This window comes from Melanotaenia boesemani, chromosome 1 (assembly GCF_017639745.1).
Source record: "Melanotaenia boesemani isolate fMelBoe1 chromosome 1, fMelBoe1.pri, whole genome shotgun sequence".
Lineage (NCBI taxonomy): Eukaryota > Metazoa > Chordata > Actinopteri > Atheriniformes > Melanotaeniidae > Melanotaenia > Melanotaenia boesemani.
Genome location: NC_055682.1, coordinates 6,749,649 through 6,765,601, shown reverse-complemented (window position 1 = coordinate 6,765,601; position 15,953 = coordinate 6,749,649). Strand labels below are relative to the sequence as shown.

Sequence of the window (15,953 nt, the reverse complement as noted above, 5' to 3'; positions counted from 1 at the left end):
TAACGAGTCATTCATTTGATTCTGGCCCTTGGACCCTTGGACATTTGACATTTACCTAAGGGACGGTCAGTTAACAGTAAATATTTGTAGCATTGGCTCTTTCTGTTGATACAATACAGTGAAAAGGGGCAAGCATAGTCACAAATGGTGATTAATCACGATTAATTAATTTGTAAGCTGTGATTAATCAGATTAGAAATTTTAATAATTTGACAGCCCAAAAAAAAAAAAAAAAGAAAAATTATATATATATATACACATATATATACACATATATATATATATATATATATATATATATATATATATATATATATATATATATACATACATATATATATATATATATATATATATATATATATATATATATATATATATATATATATATATATATATTGTACAGACTATTGTGTGTGGATGTGTTTTAGTGGACCCTTTTTGTATTTCAGACTGGATCGAGTAGGGAACACAAAGCTCTGGCTGGTGACACAGGGTATCTTAAAAAAAGCAGGGGTCAGCAGGATGGGGATTAGCATGCACCAGGTGTGCAGGTGTTCACCGGCATGCAGGGAAGTTAACTCACACGTGTTGAGATGACTGTGTTTCACTTTCACGTTTTAACTTCAGTTCGTTTAAAACAACTGGCAGATTCATATTTGAATATTTTCAAATTATAACTGATTGTCATTGAGTAGACAGAGTCCTGGATGCAGTAGTTGGTGGTCGGAGTCCTTGCAGTTTGGAAAATTACAGAGTTAATGATGAAAAAGAGCAAAATTTTGCCATCCAAATCCACTCAATCTTTGAGTTTTGAGTCGTTTCTAGGTGGTGAAAATGTGCTCTTACATTTTCTTCAGGAGGGACAAGTCTACACCTCTTCAGCTTTTACACAATTTAATTTAATTGTTCGTTTTTGTTGTTTAACAGAAATTTTTAACAACTTATTTTCTTCCCCAGACATGCGGAGTGTTTCCAATCAGTTACCTGACAGAGGGCTTTGGGTGAGGGGTGCATGTCTTCGCAGAGCCCGTTTGAACTGTGCCACACCCAGAATGACATTTCTCAGCTTCATCCACAGAAAGTATCCTCCTCTGGTGCTGGAGGGCCACGTGCTCTCCAACACTGCCTGGCCATGAAGCAGAGGAGGAAAGAGAAGAATTTCAGTGCATACTTCTGTAAAATAATTAGAAAAATGCTCAGAAATAGCTCAAAGATCATATATTTTTCTCCAATATTACTTTTTCTAAACATAAAGCATTTGAATTATAAGTGAATTGCAGCTCTAGCTTCATACATTAAATTTCAACTCAACATTTTGATCTTTGTGAACTAAAAATGAACCAAACCCTGTTGCATATAAAATCATCTTGAATGAATTTTTCATCAAAGGCAGTATTAGATCCACAGTCACACTCTGCATTAGAGAAGCTATAGAAGTAACTGCAGCTGTTGGTGTCCAGGTCACGTTCAGCTGTCCCTGTTTGCCACTAGAATAGACTTAAGAGGCCCAATGAAAAAAACATGACTGGTGGACTGCTGTTGTGTAGAGGCTCTGAAGATTTGGAGTTTAAAAAAAGACGGCTCCACTCCTGGAGATGTTGTCTGTAATGTTTAGGCACCTGAAAATTGTGCTGCATGTGCTGTATGTGTTGTGTTTCATGTGCTGTATTTCACCTAAAGAAATACACCACTTAGGTATTTGTTAACTCTCCTGACATGTGACAGAAAATGTGGTTATGGTCTATAGAGTCTGACAATGTGTGCTGTTTAGTGTATGTTTGTTTTTCTTAAGGCTAAAACAAGCAATGTTTAGATTCCAGTGGCTGACTCTAAATCTTGAGCTGTCAAAAATTGAGTTTTCATATTGGGAAATGTGTTTAATTACTCTTTTTCTCAGAGTAAGATAAACATATTAACACATCCTGCAACCAGGAGATACTTAGCTTGGTGAATTTTAAAGGGTGGGAGCAAAAGGAAACTGCAGACAGAGCTCAGCTCTGCAGAGGGGTAAGAAAATATCCTCCTGCTAAAATCCCTGAAACTCACTGATTAACACATCACAGCTATTTACCCTGCTGGCTATAGCTTCAAATTCAGCATAAAGAAAACACATAAAGCTCACTAATCAACACCCAAGCAACTTAATGGTGGTAAGACTCCTAGATGCAATGCTGTTCAACCATAAATTAATTCAACAAATAACTTCAGGGTAACTCGAACGTGTCTGTCTTACATGTTGATGTGTGAGCGAAGAAAACAAACAAAACAATATATAATTTGTTTATTTGTGAGTTTTATAGGTTTTATAGGACCTTATAGGTCATTCAAAAACCTCTTCTCGCTATGAACACAAGTTCCAAACAATCTCTCTCGACCCAGCTGTCTTCCTCTGGACTTAGCTTAATGTTCCACAGACACAAGCGCAAACTCGGTCGCTGGCCACTTTGTTGAGGGGATAGATATTTTTCAGCCCCACCCCGAGAGGTTGGCTTTATGGGACTGGCCTGTGAGTGGTTCACCTTAAAGTCGTGTGGACCTTCTCAAAATGTCATTGAGACAATCCAAAGCACAAGAGAACCTTCCACAAGGTCTCTGTATGGATTCAAATGGTCTGTCTTTGAAAAATGGTGTTCTGATCGGGAGGAAGTGCCATTTCAGTGCTCCGTGGCATTGATTTTAGCTTTCCTCCAGAATCTGGTGGACCACGAGCTTTCTTTACCATCAAGATGTATTTGGCAGCAATATCAGCTTGCCACATTGGTTTTGAGGGAAACACTGTGGGACAACACCCGTTGGTGGGTCAGTTCATAACGGGAGCTCGCCGCAGGCTCCCTGTCTCGAAGCCCTTGGCCCCATCATGGGACCTCCCCTTGGTGTAAGATGCTTTCGCTGGTTTTGAGCCGCTGGAACAGGTATATCTGAAGGTGGCAACTTTGAAAACAGTGCTGTTGTTGGCACTTGATTCAGCCAAGCGTGTGGGTGAGATCTATGCTCTCTCAGTACATCCAGCATGCACAAAGTTCTCTGCAGAAGATGAAAGGGTGAGTTTGCTCCACAACCTTGCTTTCTTGCCTAAAGTGTTGGGGCCATGTTCCCCAATTAACTTGGTGTCCTTCAATCCCCTGCCCGTCCTGTCTGAGGAGCAGCGGCGGTTGCATATGCTTTGCCCGGTGAGAGCTCTGCATGTTTAAATGGATAAAACTAAACAATTAGAAAAAGTGAACACCTTTTTGTGTCATGGGCTAAAGCTCATTTGAGGAAGCCGGTGTCCAAACAGCAGCTGTCTCACTGGATTGTTGGCTCAGTCTCTTTGGCCTACAGCTCCAAGGGGCTGCAGCCCCCAGAGGGCCTGCGTGCCACGTATTCATCATTTAGAAAATCCATGCTGTGGCTAGCTGTGGGCCTCCCCTCACACTTTTACTCACTTTTACAAGCTTGACGTTACAATGCTGCATTTGGCATATTAGGTGCTTAGTCTGGCACCTGCCACACAAGGTTGTGGGTGACAGATTCTGCATGACAGCAAGTTAGCCATGGCCTTCTGCTTATGCAATCCGCGAGTCAGTATGTTCTCATAGTGATACGCGAAACGAACTTTAGGTTACTTGTGTAACCCTGGTTCTCTGAGAAGCATGAGTGAGTGTCTCACCAGGCCGCCCTCCTATCTCATTCGTAGTGAGGAAGAGGTGAGCGTTTTCAAATTACCTGCTTGCCAAGTGCCAGTCCCTTATATAGGGGGAGGGTCTTCGCCCTCACTGGCACTGACAGACATGCTCCAGCCAATCTTAGCCGGAGAAGTGCAATATGAGCTTCTGATGAGGTCACACCCAGAGCGTTCCCATAGTGAGACACTCACTAATGCTACATAAAAGGACCGGGGCTACGCCAGTAACCTAAAGATTTAAAAAATAGAGGAAAGATAGAGAGAAAAGATAGACAAAAGATAAAGACTCTTTGTTTTTTTTTAGCCTTGTAAAGCAATACATAAATCTATTCCATTATAATTAACATTATTAGACAGACAATATTTACAGGCAATGTCATTATGCAGAATATACAGTATAACATAATCTGATAAAACTGACTGCAGCCAGCCTAACAGTCTTACCGTGAAGCTTAGTGTAGCCTTCTGTTCTGGAGCATATATATTTATCCCCATGCAAATTAACATGGGGGCATAAATGTCAGATTACACAGTCATGCATTCACAAAGGCAAACCCTCCTCCTTCACATTCTTAAAGCCAATCCTTATTCCAGCCCTTGGCCATATCACAAGACCACTGTTTCTCAAATTAAGGTATGTGAAGTCACTCCAGGGGCCATGTGAGAAAATGAAAAAATCACAAAAATTTTGTTCATGTAAACTTTATTATCTATTTAAAAAAATGTAAAAGTAGCTTATAAACTACAATTTATATTAAGCATTCAGTTTAATTCATTGTAATAAACCCAGGTCACCTATATACCTGGATTTTTGACACATTCTGGCTCATAACATGACATGGTTTTGTTGTTTATGTGTTAAAAAAATAACAAGCTAATTCCAAAGATTAATCACTTTGCATTAATGTACTGTTGATACACCTAGTTTTTTTTTCTTCAAATTTGTATCAGATTCTGTAGAACTTGAACACTTTTACGAATACACAGTACGAGTCCACGCACTTAGGTTCTTACGTGTTCTTTGCTTTTGGTTAAAGCCAAAAAAAAACATTCACCATAACTGAAGACCTACTCCTGCCTGCTGCTGTTGTTTTGTCTGATGACAAACATGCAGTGAAAAAACTAAAAAATTTACAGTATGCCTTTGATGACAGTTTGCTGGACAATAGATCAAGTAGGAAGAGATGTTGTTAAACAAGTTGTGAAACACTTTTACACTCCAGCCTGACAAATCCACAGATTTAAGTGGGAATCCACAATTTGTTTTTTTTTTTCTTTTGGTATGTTAATAGTGACAATATTTATGTATACAGACTTTTCCATGGCAACGGTCTAAGCTTTAAGTGATGAGAAAAGGTTGCTTACAGAAGAGTTTAACAGATAAATGAAAGCAAAGTAAAACATCTACTAATATAAAGACGATACAAAATGTTGATTTTAAATATAGGCTTCAATAACAGCAGTTCTTTGTCTTTGTTTTGTTTTGTTTTTGTTTTTCGAGTGAGGGTTATTGTAAATTTTCTATTGTGAAATTTCTGGGGAAAGGGAAGTTAAATTGTTAAACTAAGTGATGTGTAATAGCAGGGGTTTTCAAACTTTTTGAGCTATGACCCCCAAGATGAAATGCATTGATGTTTGCAACCCCCACCCCCACGCAGCGACTTTTCAGACATATGACATATGAAGGTGTAAATGCCAGAACCTGTTAACATGTTAACATTCAACATGTTTAAATACATTATTTTAAAATATTTTAAAGTGTTTTTTTTCAGTTACAAGTTTTGATAAATTGGGCTCTGATAGCACATAACTGTTGACGTCTGTTTCCAACCAAAATAGTTCTGAACTGGTTAGGGGACACTTGGCTAAAAAATTATTCCACAGTGGGTACAATGTTAAAATTGTAAAAACAACAAAATTCATTTTAGGGATCCATGGGCACTGGTAATGTAGACATTTAAATGGCCCCCAATGCTTGATCCTTGAACTTGATCCTTTATTTCTTTTAAAGAGAGGAGCGGGTCCAAGTGGTAAGGCCTGGTCTGAGTAAGGTCAGTGTGAGGGTAGGAATCAATCACTTATTAACTCCCAATCTTCAATTTCTAAGATGAAAATGAGATCCTGTTAGGTGTCAAAGCACACCTGATTAACTTTTACTGTGGCCTTGTAGCCTGACAGATTTCTTCCTCATCAGCCGGTTTACTGTTAAGCTACCTGGACTGCAACGGCAACAGAGGCATGACTCATTCTGACACCTGGGAGAGATCACACAAGGTGTCAAACAGCCTTGGAGGAATACTGCAAATGCCACTTGTGTTTCATTTCGTTTGAAAGCTGCGGAAGCGTCACTGTAATGAAGCATGTCTGCCTCCTGGGTACCAACACTGGAACTATCATAACCAGTGGTGGAATAATCTGGATGCAGTTATTTGCTACTGTCAATCATGAATAAAAAATGCTTATGATATATCACTCAGGTTTCAAAGGGGTATTCATTCAGGGCATAGCTCAAGCTTCTATAAAACTTTATTTAATCAGAAGCTTAGATTAAATGAGAAGTCATCTCTGGGCCCTAACTAATGTTGAAAAGTTAATTAACAATGGCATCATCATTTTCTTAAATTTCATCATCCCTGACAACTGCAGTGTCACTCATGCTCGGCACATTTCTTTGGCCAGGTCGTCTCTAGCTGCAGTCAGTAATGTAGCATCAGAGCATCTTTCTACATCTCAGCAGTCAACGCTGCGGTTGAGGATTATGACTGATGAGAGCTCATTTTAGTTCATCTTGTTTCCAAATTGGTGAGATGTAGAGCTGGGGAACAGATGAGAGAAAAACAGGCTTTGTAGTATTCACGCCAAACCATCTGTGTGAGTTAGCATTCTAGTTTTAAGAAACACTTTGACCAAAAAGATTCGGTTGCAGGTACAAATCAATTCATATTAACCCCTTAGGCGCCAAGGTCGCAAAATTGCGAAAAGCACAAACGAGAGGGAGGGCTACACACAACACATTATACAATACCCACCAATATTAAAACACACATTAAGATGTTAAAACAAAGACCATTCACCAGGTCAAAGCATACAGTATCATGCAGCAAAGCACCTGCAGGATCCCATATCTCCTATCAACAAGCTCTGACGTGGGATGTAGATAAAAGCGAAGAAGAATTTAGAGTGGAACTACTTTGCCAAACATGGTGATGAATCTGACTGCAATAAAAATCACACCTAAGCCAAGGAGTTATTGAATTTACTATTAAATTAGTATTATTAAAAAATATGTCTTGACTAAAAGGCGGGCAACTGGGTGCTGAACACACAGAACTGATTTTTTAGGTACATATTTTGTTACCTTTTCCTTAATTTCTGTGTTCATTTCAATAGTTGTTTGATAGTTCAGCTTTCTTTAAGTAACTTGTTTATTTTAACAGCAGCCCTCTGAGTACCTCTGCATTGTCATTATGGTGCAATATTATTGTTATATCCAAATCTAAAGGGTCCATTTTCATTTCAGCTCTTTCTGCAGATTCATCCATCATTCTTGATAGTGTCCTCTTGGACAGCCTTTGCAGAAATAAGCTAAACATTTGGCTGGCGTAGATGTTTGTATACTACTCAAATTTTTTGCTAAGTCAGCAGCATAAGCAAAACAAACACAAAATAAAGAAATCCGGCATATGGTGAGATGTTCACATGTCCCAGAACTTATCTATTTAATTAGCACTGCCTGTGTATGACGGCACCGTGTGTCAGTGAGCTGGACCTCTAATTCATTTTATGAAAAATAGAGGTTTAAATTTATTTTCACATTTATGTTGTATTGTAACAACTTCTGCTTCACTGTTACTAGAGAAAGTACTGTACTATACAGATACCTTGTTGTAGTAGCCGTAGGTGATGGCATTGGGGTGAACTCCAGCCTTCTTCATTTCAAAAAGGACTCTGACAGCCAGAACAGGCTGTCCATACTGTCCACACAGCTGCATCAGCACCCGGTAGCAGACCTGTGAACACATGGTTGTTTAATCAGAAAGACAACCTCTAGAAGCTGGAAAACACAGAGATGCTAACTCATCTCCTCTGGTTCTCTGTTTGAATCAGCAGGCTTTTTTTTTGGGGGGGGGGATACCTCATCAGGGGGTTGTAACTTCTTGGTCTGCATCTTCCTGAGGACGTCATAAGCAGTACGAAGCGCTCGCACCTTAGAGTGGCACACCTTCACGTACGCTGGCAGACAGATGAACCACAGGCCATAACAGTGACGCAGCAGGCACTTTGACCACAGCTGAGGGATGGATGAGTACTTCTTAGCTATTTTCTGGGCTGATTTGATCTCCTGCAGATAAAAAGTCAATGAGATTCTTTTAATGAAAAATTCAGGATTGAGTATAAGTAGAGTTCTTATTGAAGATGATGAAGTGTACAAGATAAATCACCATGACTGCAGCTGTCTGTCCCTGAGATGCATCAGGCTTGATAAAAATGTAGTAAAATTGCTGCACCTATTTCCTTTTTCCTGGCCAAACATAAAGAACCTGATGCCTAACAGAATTTGGTTGATGATGCACGGACCTGTTTGGTTCGTCTGAACATGGGGGCTGGGCTGGTAGGACAGCTGTGTCTGGCAGCGAAGCGGGAAGAGGGCGTCCACAGGCCCTCTACTGGGTCAAACAAGTCAAGACTCAACACTGGGAAACCATCATACCTGATGAACAGACATATACACATATTAGCCATAAGGAAGTTTTACAGCTGGTTTTCCATCATATATCAGCTGTACACCTATAATCAGCTTGTCAGGCGATGCATTAAATTGGTGTAATACACCTTTTTTCACACTCAGGCATCATTCAAGTTCAACAACATGCATTAAACTCAACGACGTATTGCAAAGCCACATCTCATCTAAATGCATAAGTGGGTTGAAACTACTTTAGATTCATATGTTCACTTTAAATAAAACCATTAATGTTTTGGCACTTATTTTCAAAGTGGGCCGGTAAACATATATTAACATATTTAACCTATTTGTGGTGTATAATCTTTGCTTTTTTCCTATTTGTTACGCTGTAGTCGATTTGTGCCACAACTTTGGATAACATGTATGTACAGAATCCTGTTTTGGGTCCTAGATCCTGCCTTCTCCCTAAAATTTGGTTTTCCATCTTGTTAGGTTGATGCAGCATGTGAAGCAGAAAGATGGCACTCAACATAGTAGCACCTCTTCCCCATTAAAAAAAACATCACACTTTTTGTTCCACTTTGTGAATTAACTTTTTGATCATGCTGAGTGATTTCAGCATCTACAAAGAATAAAATGGTCATCTATTTTGAATAAAACAACCCGTTCATCAGCAGAGTTTTCACCTGTAGCAGAGTGGGTATTCCTCCCCCTCAGCCAGAGGAGGCAGCTCTGGAGGTGTGATGAAGACTGTGTGCTCGCTGCGCTGGGATTCATCAATCTCTATCAGCCTGGTCTCCTCTGGCTTGTCACTGTCCACCTGCAGAACAGAGTGCACAAACATGAACAACGATGTCCGAGTCGTGTTACTGTAACCCTGCATCCATCATAGCTGATGGAAACAGGGAGTGCTATTGTGTGGCTCAAAACATCCATACAACACAGGACAGAGTGTCCTTCATTTAACATTTCAGTGTAGGCATAGGTGGGTTTTGGCCACACAAAGATCTATTCACTTTAGAGAAAAGAAGAATAAATCACTATACTGAAACATAAATTTGAAATGGGTGTTGAAAATGTCATCCTGATAGTTGGCTGTTTGCAGAATTTGAGTCTAGGAAGCTGATGGAGGATGACAGCAGCTGACCTACATTTCCCAATTGAACATTTCTGTCGTTCTTCTCTGTAATTTTCTACCTCTGCACCCTCCTCTACAAACTGACACACATACAGTATAAAGACATCTGGGCACAGAGCATGAGCGCAACACGCTGACAGAAAGGCCTACGGCTTCATAACTGATGACAGAAAAAATCCAAAAAACCAGAGAAAGATCCTCAGCTTCATCCTGATGAAGATAAACATCTTCATGGTCGGAAAATCTTCAGGAAAAAACATCAGTCGAACCCCCTCTGAACTAGCTGAAGGCAATTCACGCTCTGCTTGGTTGTAAGGCTGATCCTCATCACCAGGATCTGCTACAGCCTACCACACAGCCCAAATATTTCTAACCACACGGCGTGAAAACTCTTTTTTTATGTTTATAGGCAAAGGAGTACAACCAGATTTTCTACATATTTATATCTAATGAACTATCCCTTTAGAAAACATATTAACTAATTTCTTGAAAAACAATGTGAGCAGTTTCAACCAAAATTTGCTTCAGTTTATCATTTATATGTGAATTAGAACTAAAAATCCCAATGGATCTACAACATCACAAAAGAAATTTATCACAGGTACCTGGAACTGAAAAATACAGAATGTCACATTATGGTTAGACTAATTTGTCAAGAGCTAGAATTTTTTTAAACATACATATGTGTAAGGTAATACTGACTACCTGAACAGACACATATACAAACTGAAGTGAAACTTGTTAAGGAGGATATAAAAGATATAACTTTTTATTTCCCTGCCTTGTAAATTTTTTATTTAAACATAAAAAATGTAACCTCACATGGACAAATAAGAAATTATAGTTACTTTCAGTTACAAACTGCAGTTAATATCTTCTGTCATTTTCACGAGGGATGCACCGATACCACATTTTTCAAACCGAATACAAGTACTCACATTTGAGTGCTTGCCCATACACAGTACCAATATGAATAGTAATACGTCCTATCACAGTTCACAGGTGAGGATTGTGGATCAGAATGTCAGATGGGTCGACTAAGTGGTTCATCGTATGATAGATCAACTGGGTCATCCTGCGATCATCCTCTGAATGCAAGGCTTAAAAACATCAGAAACTTCATAAATAAGGAGGATAAAGTGCTTTTTGGTGGATTCGGCTCCACCGAATGTGACAAAGCATCTACATCTGCAAAATAAGCTTCTCTCACCAAGATAATACCAAATTTGGAGTTTTAATATGGCATAGCAATAATTTTGTTTTTTATACGTTAATGTGGGAAAAAAAATGAACCTGTTAATTCCACAGATCAATCCCTTTGGATTTACCAATACCCGACACTGGTATTGGTGCATCCTTAATTTTCACATTTACCAAATCCTATGGGCCACATTGGACCCGCTGGTGGACCTCTTTAGGCCCCTGGGCCATACATTTGACACCCATGCTTCACAGAGAGCAGGTGAATTAAATCACTGTCCTTTTTCTTTTCAGTGCAGCAGTTATCTGCTGTGGTGGTGAGGACATGCTTTTTGTTCTATAGAGCAAATCCTCTGTCAAAGCATTAGTAAACAGAAGTTTATTTTTCTGGTGGGGAAGAGGGGTGATGTTTGAAAGCTTTGTCTTTAAACAGGAACTAAAAATAAAAAAGTTTACTCTGACTTTCTACCAGTCATATGATTACAGAATACTTTTCCTGTGAAGAGACCCCACAACACTGAAGCATTGCATTGTACTAAACTACATAAACTATTCCATAGTAACATGTACTTTTTTTTATGAATTCATTTTTTTATTTCAACAAAGTGAGTTTTATTTTTTCCTTTAGATGTAATAAATTAATGTGATTTTGCAAGAAAGCAGAGGACCCAAAAGGGAATAAAATGATTGTTTGTTTCACTTGATCACAGCTGATTTCAGCAACAACTGTTAATAAAAAACTAAGTCAACTGCTGCAGCAGCAAATAATGGAGCACAAAGTCAGGCTATGATTATTAAGTCTCATTTGTAGTTATTAGAGCAGAAAATATCTTCTAAATGGCCAGACAAACTGGGGAGTTTGACCAATTCCCACTTGTGTACTTTGGCCTGAAGCTGTTTAAGTAAATGCAGATTTAACAGCAGCTAATAACCTGTTATCAAGATGCATAATCAAATAATTACATCAAGATAAAAGTGCTTAAGAATACATTTAAATATGGCTCTTTTTCCATTCTGCATAATGACAATTAAATTAACACATTCATATATATAAAGTAGTTGGCTAGTAAAGCTGGTTCTGATTAAATATTTAGAATAAGTTGCTCAACATATTAGCATTGTTCCTCAAAAGGATAACTGAAGGCACTACATTTCTCACATTGCCTTCTAATAGACAATAAGACCTACTGGGGGTAGACATCCATCATTCGTATCCATCATATCCATCCATTAAAGACAAACTCAGTTGCACAACAAATCTTTTCATTCATTTTCTTAAACTTGGCAAAACTCCCTCATCCACAGAAGTCTGGGCAGAACTCCATGTGACAACTAAACAGAAATAAATAAATATATAGGGGAAAAGCCCAGTTTCAGCCTGTGTGTGTGAGGGGGGGGGTGCTTTGTCTGACATTAATAATTTAGAGTAAAAGAAGATCTATTCAGCCTTAAAGGATAGAGCAATAGGTTAATTGTCCAATCAGAGTGTGCAGACTCTATAAAACTAAAGTTAGAGCCGAGTGAGTCTGAGCTGAGTTCATTCTGCAATCTTACAAAAACACAAATTTCTACTGAGATTAATTATCATGGTGGTATGATTTGGCATTCAACATCAGTATATATACTTCTGAATTCTGTGTTTAGACTTCAGTCATTCAGCTCCAGCCTTGGAAGACAATCTGAGTTATTGATCTACTGGAATGGTCCATCACATATCAGTCACTACACCACATCATTATTGCATCAGCGTGCTATAAGCAGAAAAGAGCTGGATGGACGCCACTGAACTGTAGAGGCTTTTACGTGAATTAAGTCTCCAGATGTCAATCAGTTTGTGTTTGATACATGGCAGCTACAAGAATCCAACACCTCAGAGGGAAGATTAAATTACTGTAAAGCCCACCTCCCCTGAGTAGCTACAACTCCATCAAAGAGTCTTTATCCAGAAGCTGGCAGGTTCTGGTGGGAAAAAAAAGTACTGAGACTTACATAAACACATCTAGGTGGAAAAAAATTGCACTGATATTATTTCATATCAGCAATGTTACTGCTAGTGTTAGTAAGTGTAGCCAGATAAGACTTGAAGGGAGTCTTACAAGCAGAGGTCTGAGCTTTTTAGTGGATGTGAAATATAAAAAGTCATAGTGGTAATCTTTATAAATTGAGTAGTATTTAATGACAGACTTTAACACCACAGGGGCTAATTCATGTCAAAAAAGTGGAGGTGAGGCAGTAGCTTAAAGTGCATAATTCCCAATGATCTCAGTCAAAGCTGAGAATTGTAGTTCTTTGAAGCAGATTAAAGACAGTTTTCCTCTTCTCTAATAAAGAGCATCTAAGCCTAAAATAATGTTCTGATTCTCAGGGCTAATTTTTAAAAACAAAGCTAACATCACAATGAAAAACTGCTTGAGCAAAGTGTCTGCAATCACTCTCAGATCTGATGATTGTGATTCGGTCCCTGCTAAAAGCCTGGGATGCAGCCTACAGAGCAGGAGACAAATTGGCTTTTAGCAAAGAACTGAAAAAGGGCATCCAGCTGGCAAAAGTTTTGGTACAAGCAGTGCATTGAGGAGACAAGGTGGCAAGCACAGTCACCATGGCAACAACCCTGCAGACAGAGGTAGAGGAACCGGTGTGGAGGATCCGTAGAAGCAAAACACTGGAGTTAAAAAGTAAAAACAAGATTAAATAAACTTATAAACAATAAGAACTAATATGAGCGACAAGAATAAAAATACAGATAAAGGAGTTCAGGAAAATGACAAAATAAAGTAAAAAAAATAAAATATAGGAGTTCATAAAAACTGTGTACTTGAGTGAAACAAAACAATAAAACAGAGTCCCACATAAATAGGTGGTATTTAAAATAAATAGAAAATATATATATTTAGATAAGTGAAAATCTAAACAAAATCAAATAAAATTCGCTTTCTATCAGATCTGGACTCCATCTACACCGCTTGAGCCCAGAGGAGGGTCAGATGCATTGCAGCTGATCCCAACCCCCCAGGCAATGCACTGTTTTTACCACTTCTATCACCACAGAAAGACTCAGGCTATGTCCACACGGCACCAAAGGCGGTTCAGGTGTGAAAACGGAGGCTAAAACTGGGAGAAAGGCTTCAACATCCCCACAAAACTGCTGTAGTACATATTACAAGGCAGTTGGAGGCGCTATGATGATTAAAGAGCAACACTCCAGAGCTAGAACAAGAGGTAGCGCATGCGCAGATTATGACAATTCTGCTTGCTCCCGCTGTTGCTGGTATAGTAGCGCAATACTGTGTTAGGGTTAAAAGCAGCACATTTTGGTGCTAAAGCTGTACACAAGCGACAAATGTCTAGAGCAGCACCACAGTAGCTGGTCAGAGACGCCATTATCGTTGTTGTGTTTGGCATGCGTTCATCACACTGAATTCATATCTTCTAGTAGAGCGGTTACACTGTCCTCACAGTACCATAGACGGTGGAGGTCTCAAACCCATCCACCTTGGTACCTGGTTTCAGACATGATCGGCTTCATGGAGGCTAATCCCTGGGTTCACTGGTGAAAGGGTGGATTGCTAAAATACTTTTGTGGTTTTACTGCAGTTTGGCATCATGGGGACGGCCCCTCAGACACCTTCTTCCCCAAAGCTGTGAAAGCAATAGCCCCCCTGTAGTTTAACACAGTACTCGCACACATGCACCCAACCCTCCACAGCCACACACATTGAAGATTCACACCTTCTCAGGCACAAGCACACACACAGACCTCTGTCCTTGCATTAGGATGTACTTTATCCACACTGCAAATATTACTGTCTGCTGTGAATTATTTCTAATCTTCTGTAAATATAGAGGTGTTCTTATATCTCTTATATATTTTATCTTTTACATATTTATAATAATAACAATAAAGATCTTGAATATTAAATCTTGAAAGTGAAGTAACTTCTAATACCCACACCTGGATTCACTTCCTTGTATTCTGAGACAATGTCAGGTATGTATGCCCTCTTTTGTGTTCTGGGTCTGTCTTACCTTGACAGGGACAAAACAACCTCCGTCACAATCAAATCCATATTTGACCAAAATGAAAAGTCCAACAACCATGAAGCTGTCAAAGTGTAATAAATAATATTTTTGATTTGCAACTGATAGGCTATTACAGAGAGCACTATTTACATACATTTCACTCTTCTAATCAGTTGTGTCATTCTGGAATATTTCTTTAAGCTGAAAAAGAGGCTCAAAGTTAATGTGAATAAATGGATCACACATAAACTCTGGAACATTTGGCCCAACTTTGTAAAGGATGTAAGAGCTAATTAGATAAATTTACAGTATACTCCATGGAAAAAAATGTGGGCTTTTTTACTTTAAATGCATATGCAGTCATTTTCAGTTAGATCATGGAAGGAGGGTGATGTCATTTCAAGTAACACTACATAACTTTCCTCTGCTTTCGACTTGTTTTGACAGCACATTGACATTCATTATGTACATAGTCTTTATTATGGGGCGCTGAACTGAGGAAACATGTTCACTGGCAGGGCTTTAAGGATCATACTGGAAATCTTGCATTGGGTTATTTATTTATTATGTAATTCAGCTAATAATGCTACCTAATCGAGAGATTTACAACCATATAAAAATAAAAAATAAACTGTACGCGCAAACACGTCGTAATTTCATGTATTTTCATCATACGGTTTCCATGTTTTCAGATCCACAGCTGTAAGACTGACAAACAAACAAACAAACAAATAAATAAAACTTTAAGGATATAGCCCTTTCCAACAACCCACAGGTGACAAAAGTGATTTGCAATAGACAAAACATCACTGAAACATCAAGGAATTACACTAGCAAATACAGAAATATGTAAAAGAAAAATCAGAAAATATAAAACAGTAAAAAAAAGAAGAAAAAAAAAAAGGAAGAAGAAACCAACAGAACAATAACAGAATTAGATTAAAGTGCCACCACACTACTGGGTATTAAAAGCAATCATAAATTAATAGGTTTTAAGATTCAACTTAACAAGCAGCAGGTCCAAGACAACACGTAGATCACAGGGGAGCTTATCCCAGAGCCTGGGAGGAACAACTGAGAACGCTCAGTCACCAGTGTTAACATCTAGATCTGGGTATGTTGAGTAAAAGCTGGTTAGGCGACCATAAGGCTCTGCCATGCTCACGAAGTTAAAAGCTCAGATAAATAAGATGGTGCAGAACGATTAGGAGCTTTAAAAACAAACAAAAGTTTCAAATCAA

At 38.7% G+C, this 15,953-nt stretch overlaps 1 protein-coding gene across 4 annotated transcripts in view; it reads right to left on the bottom strand.

Annotated features, from left to right (window-relative positions):
* LOC121642293 (C-myc promoter-binding protein-like) overlaps window positions 1-15,953 on the bottom strand; it is a 92,129-nt gene that overhangs the window by 20,201 nt on the left and 55,975 nt on the right. For all 4 annotated transcript variants that reach the window (XM_041988944.1, XM_041988960.1, XM_041988950.1 and 1 more), the window contains 5 exons: window positions 9,041-9,174; window positions 8,246-8,378; window positions 7,803-8,009; window positions 7,549-7,677; window positions 988-1,129 (listed from right to left, as the gene is read on the bottom strand). In XM_041988944.1, the coding sequence (XP_041844878.1) occupies window positions 988-1,129; window positions 7,549-7,677; window positions 7,803-8,009; window positions 8,246-8,378; window positions 9,041-9,174 (745 nt within the window). The remainder of the gene's footprint in view (window positions 1-987; window positions 1,130-7,548; window positions 7,678-7,802; window positions 8,010-8,245; window positions 8,379-9,040; window positions 9,175-15,953) is intronic.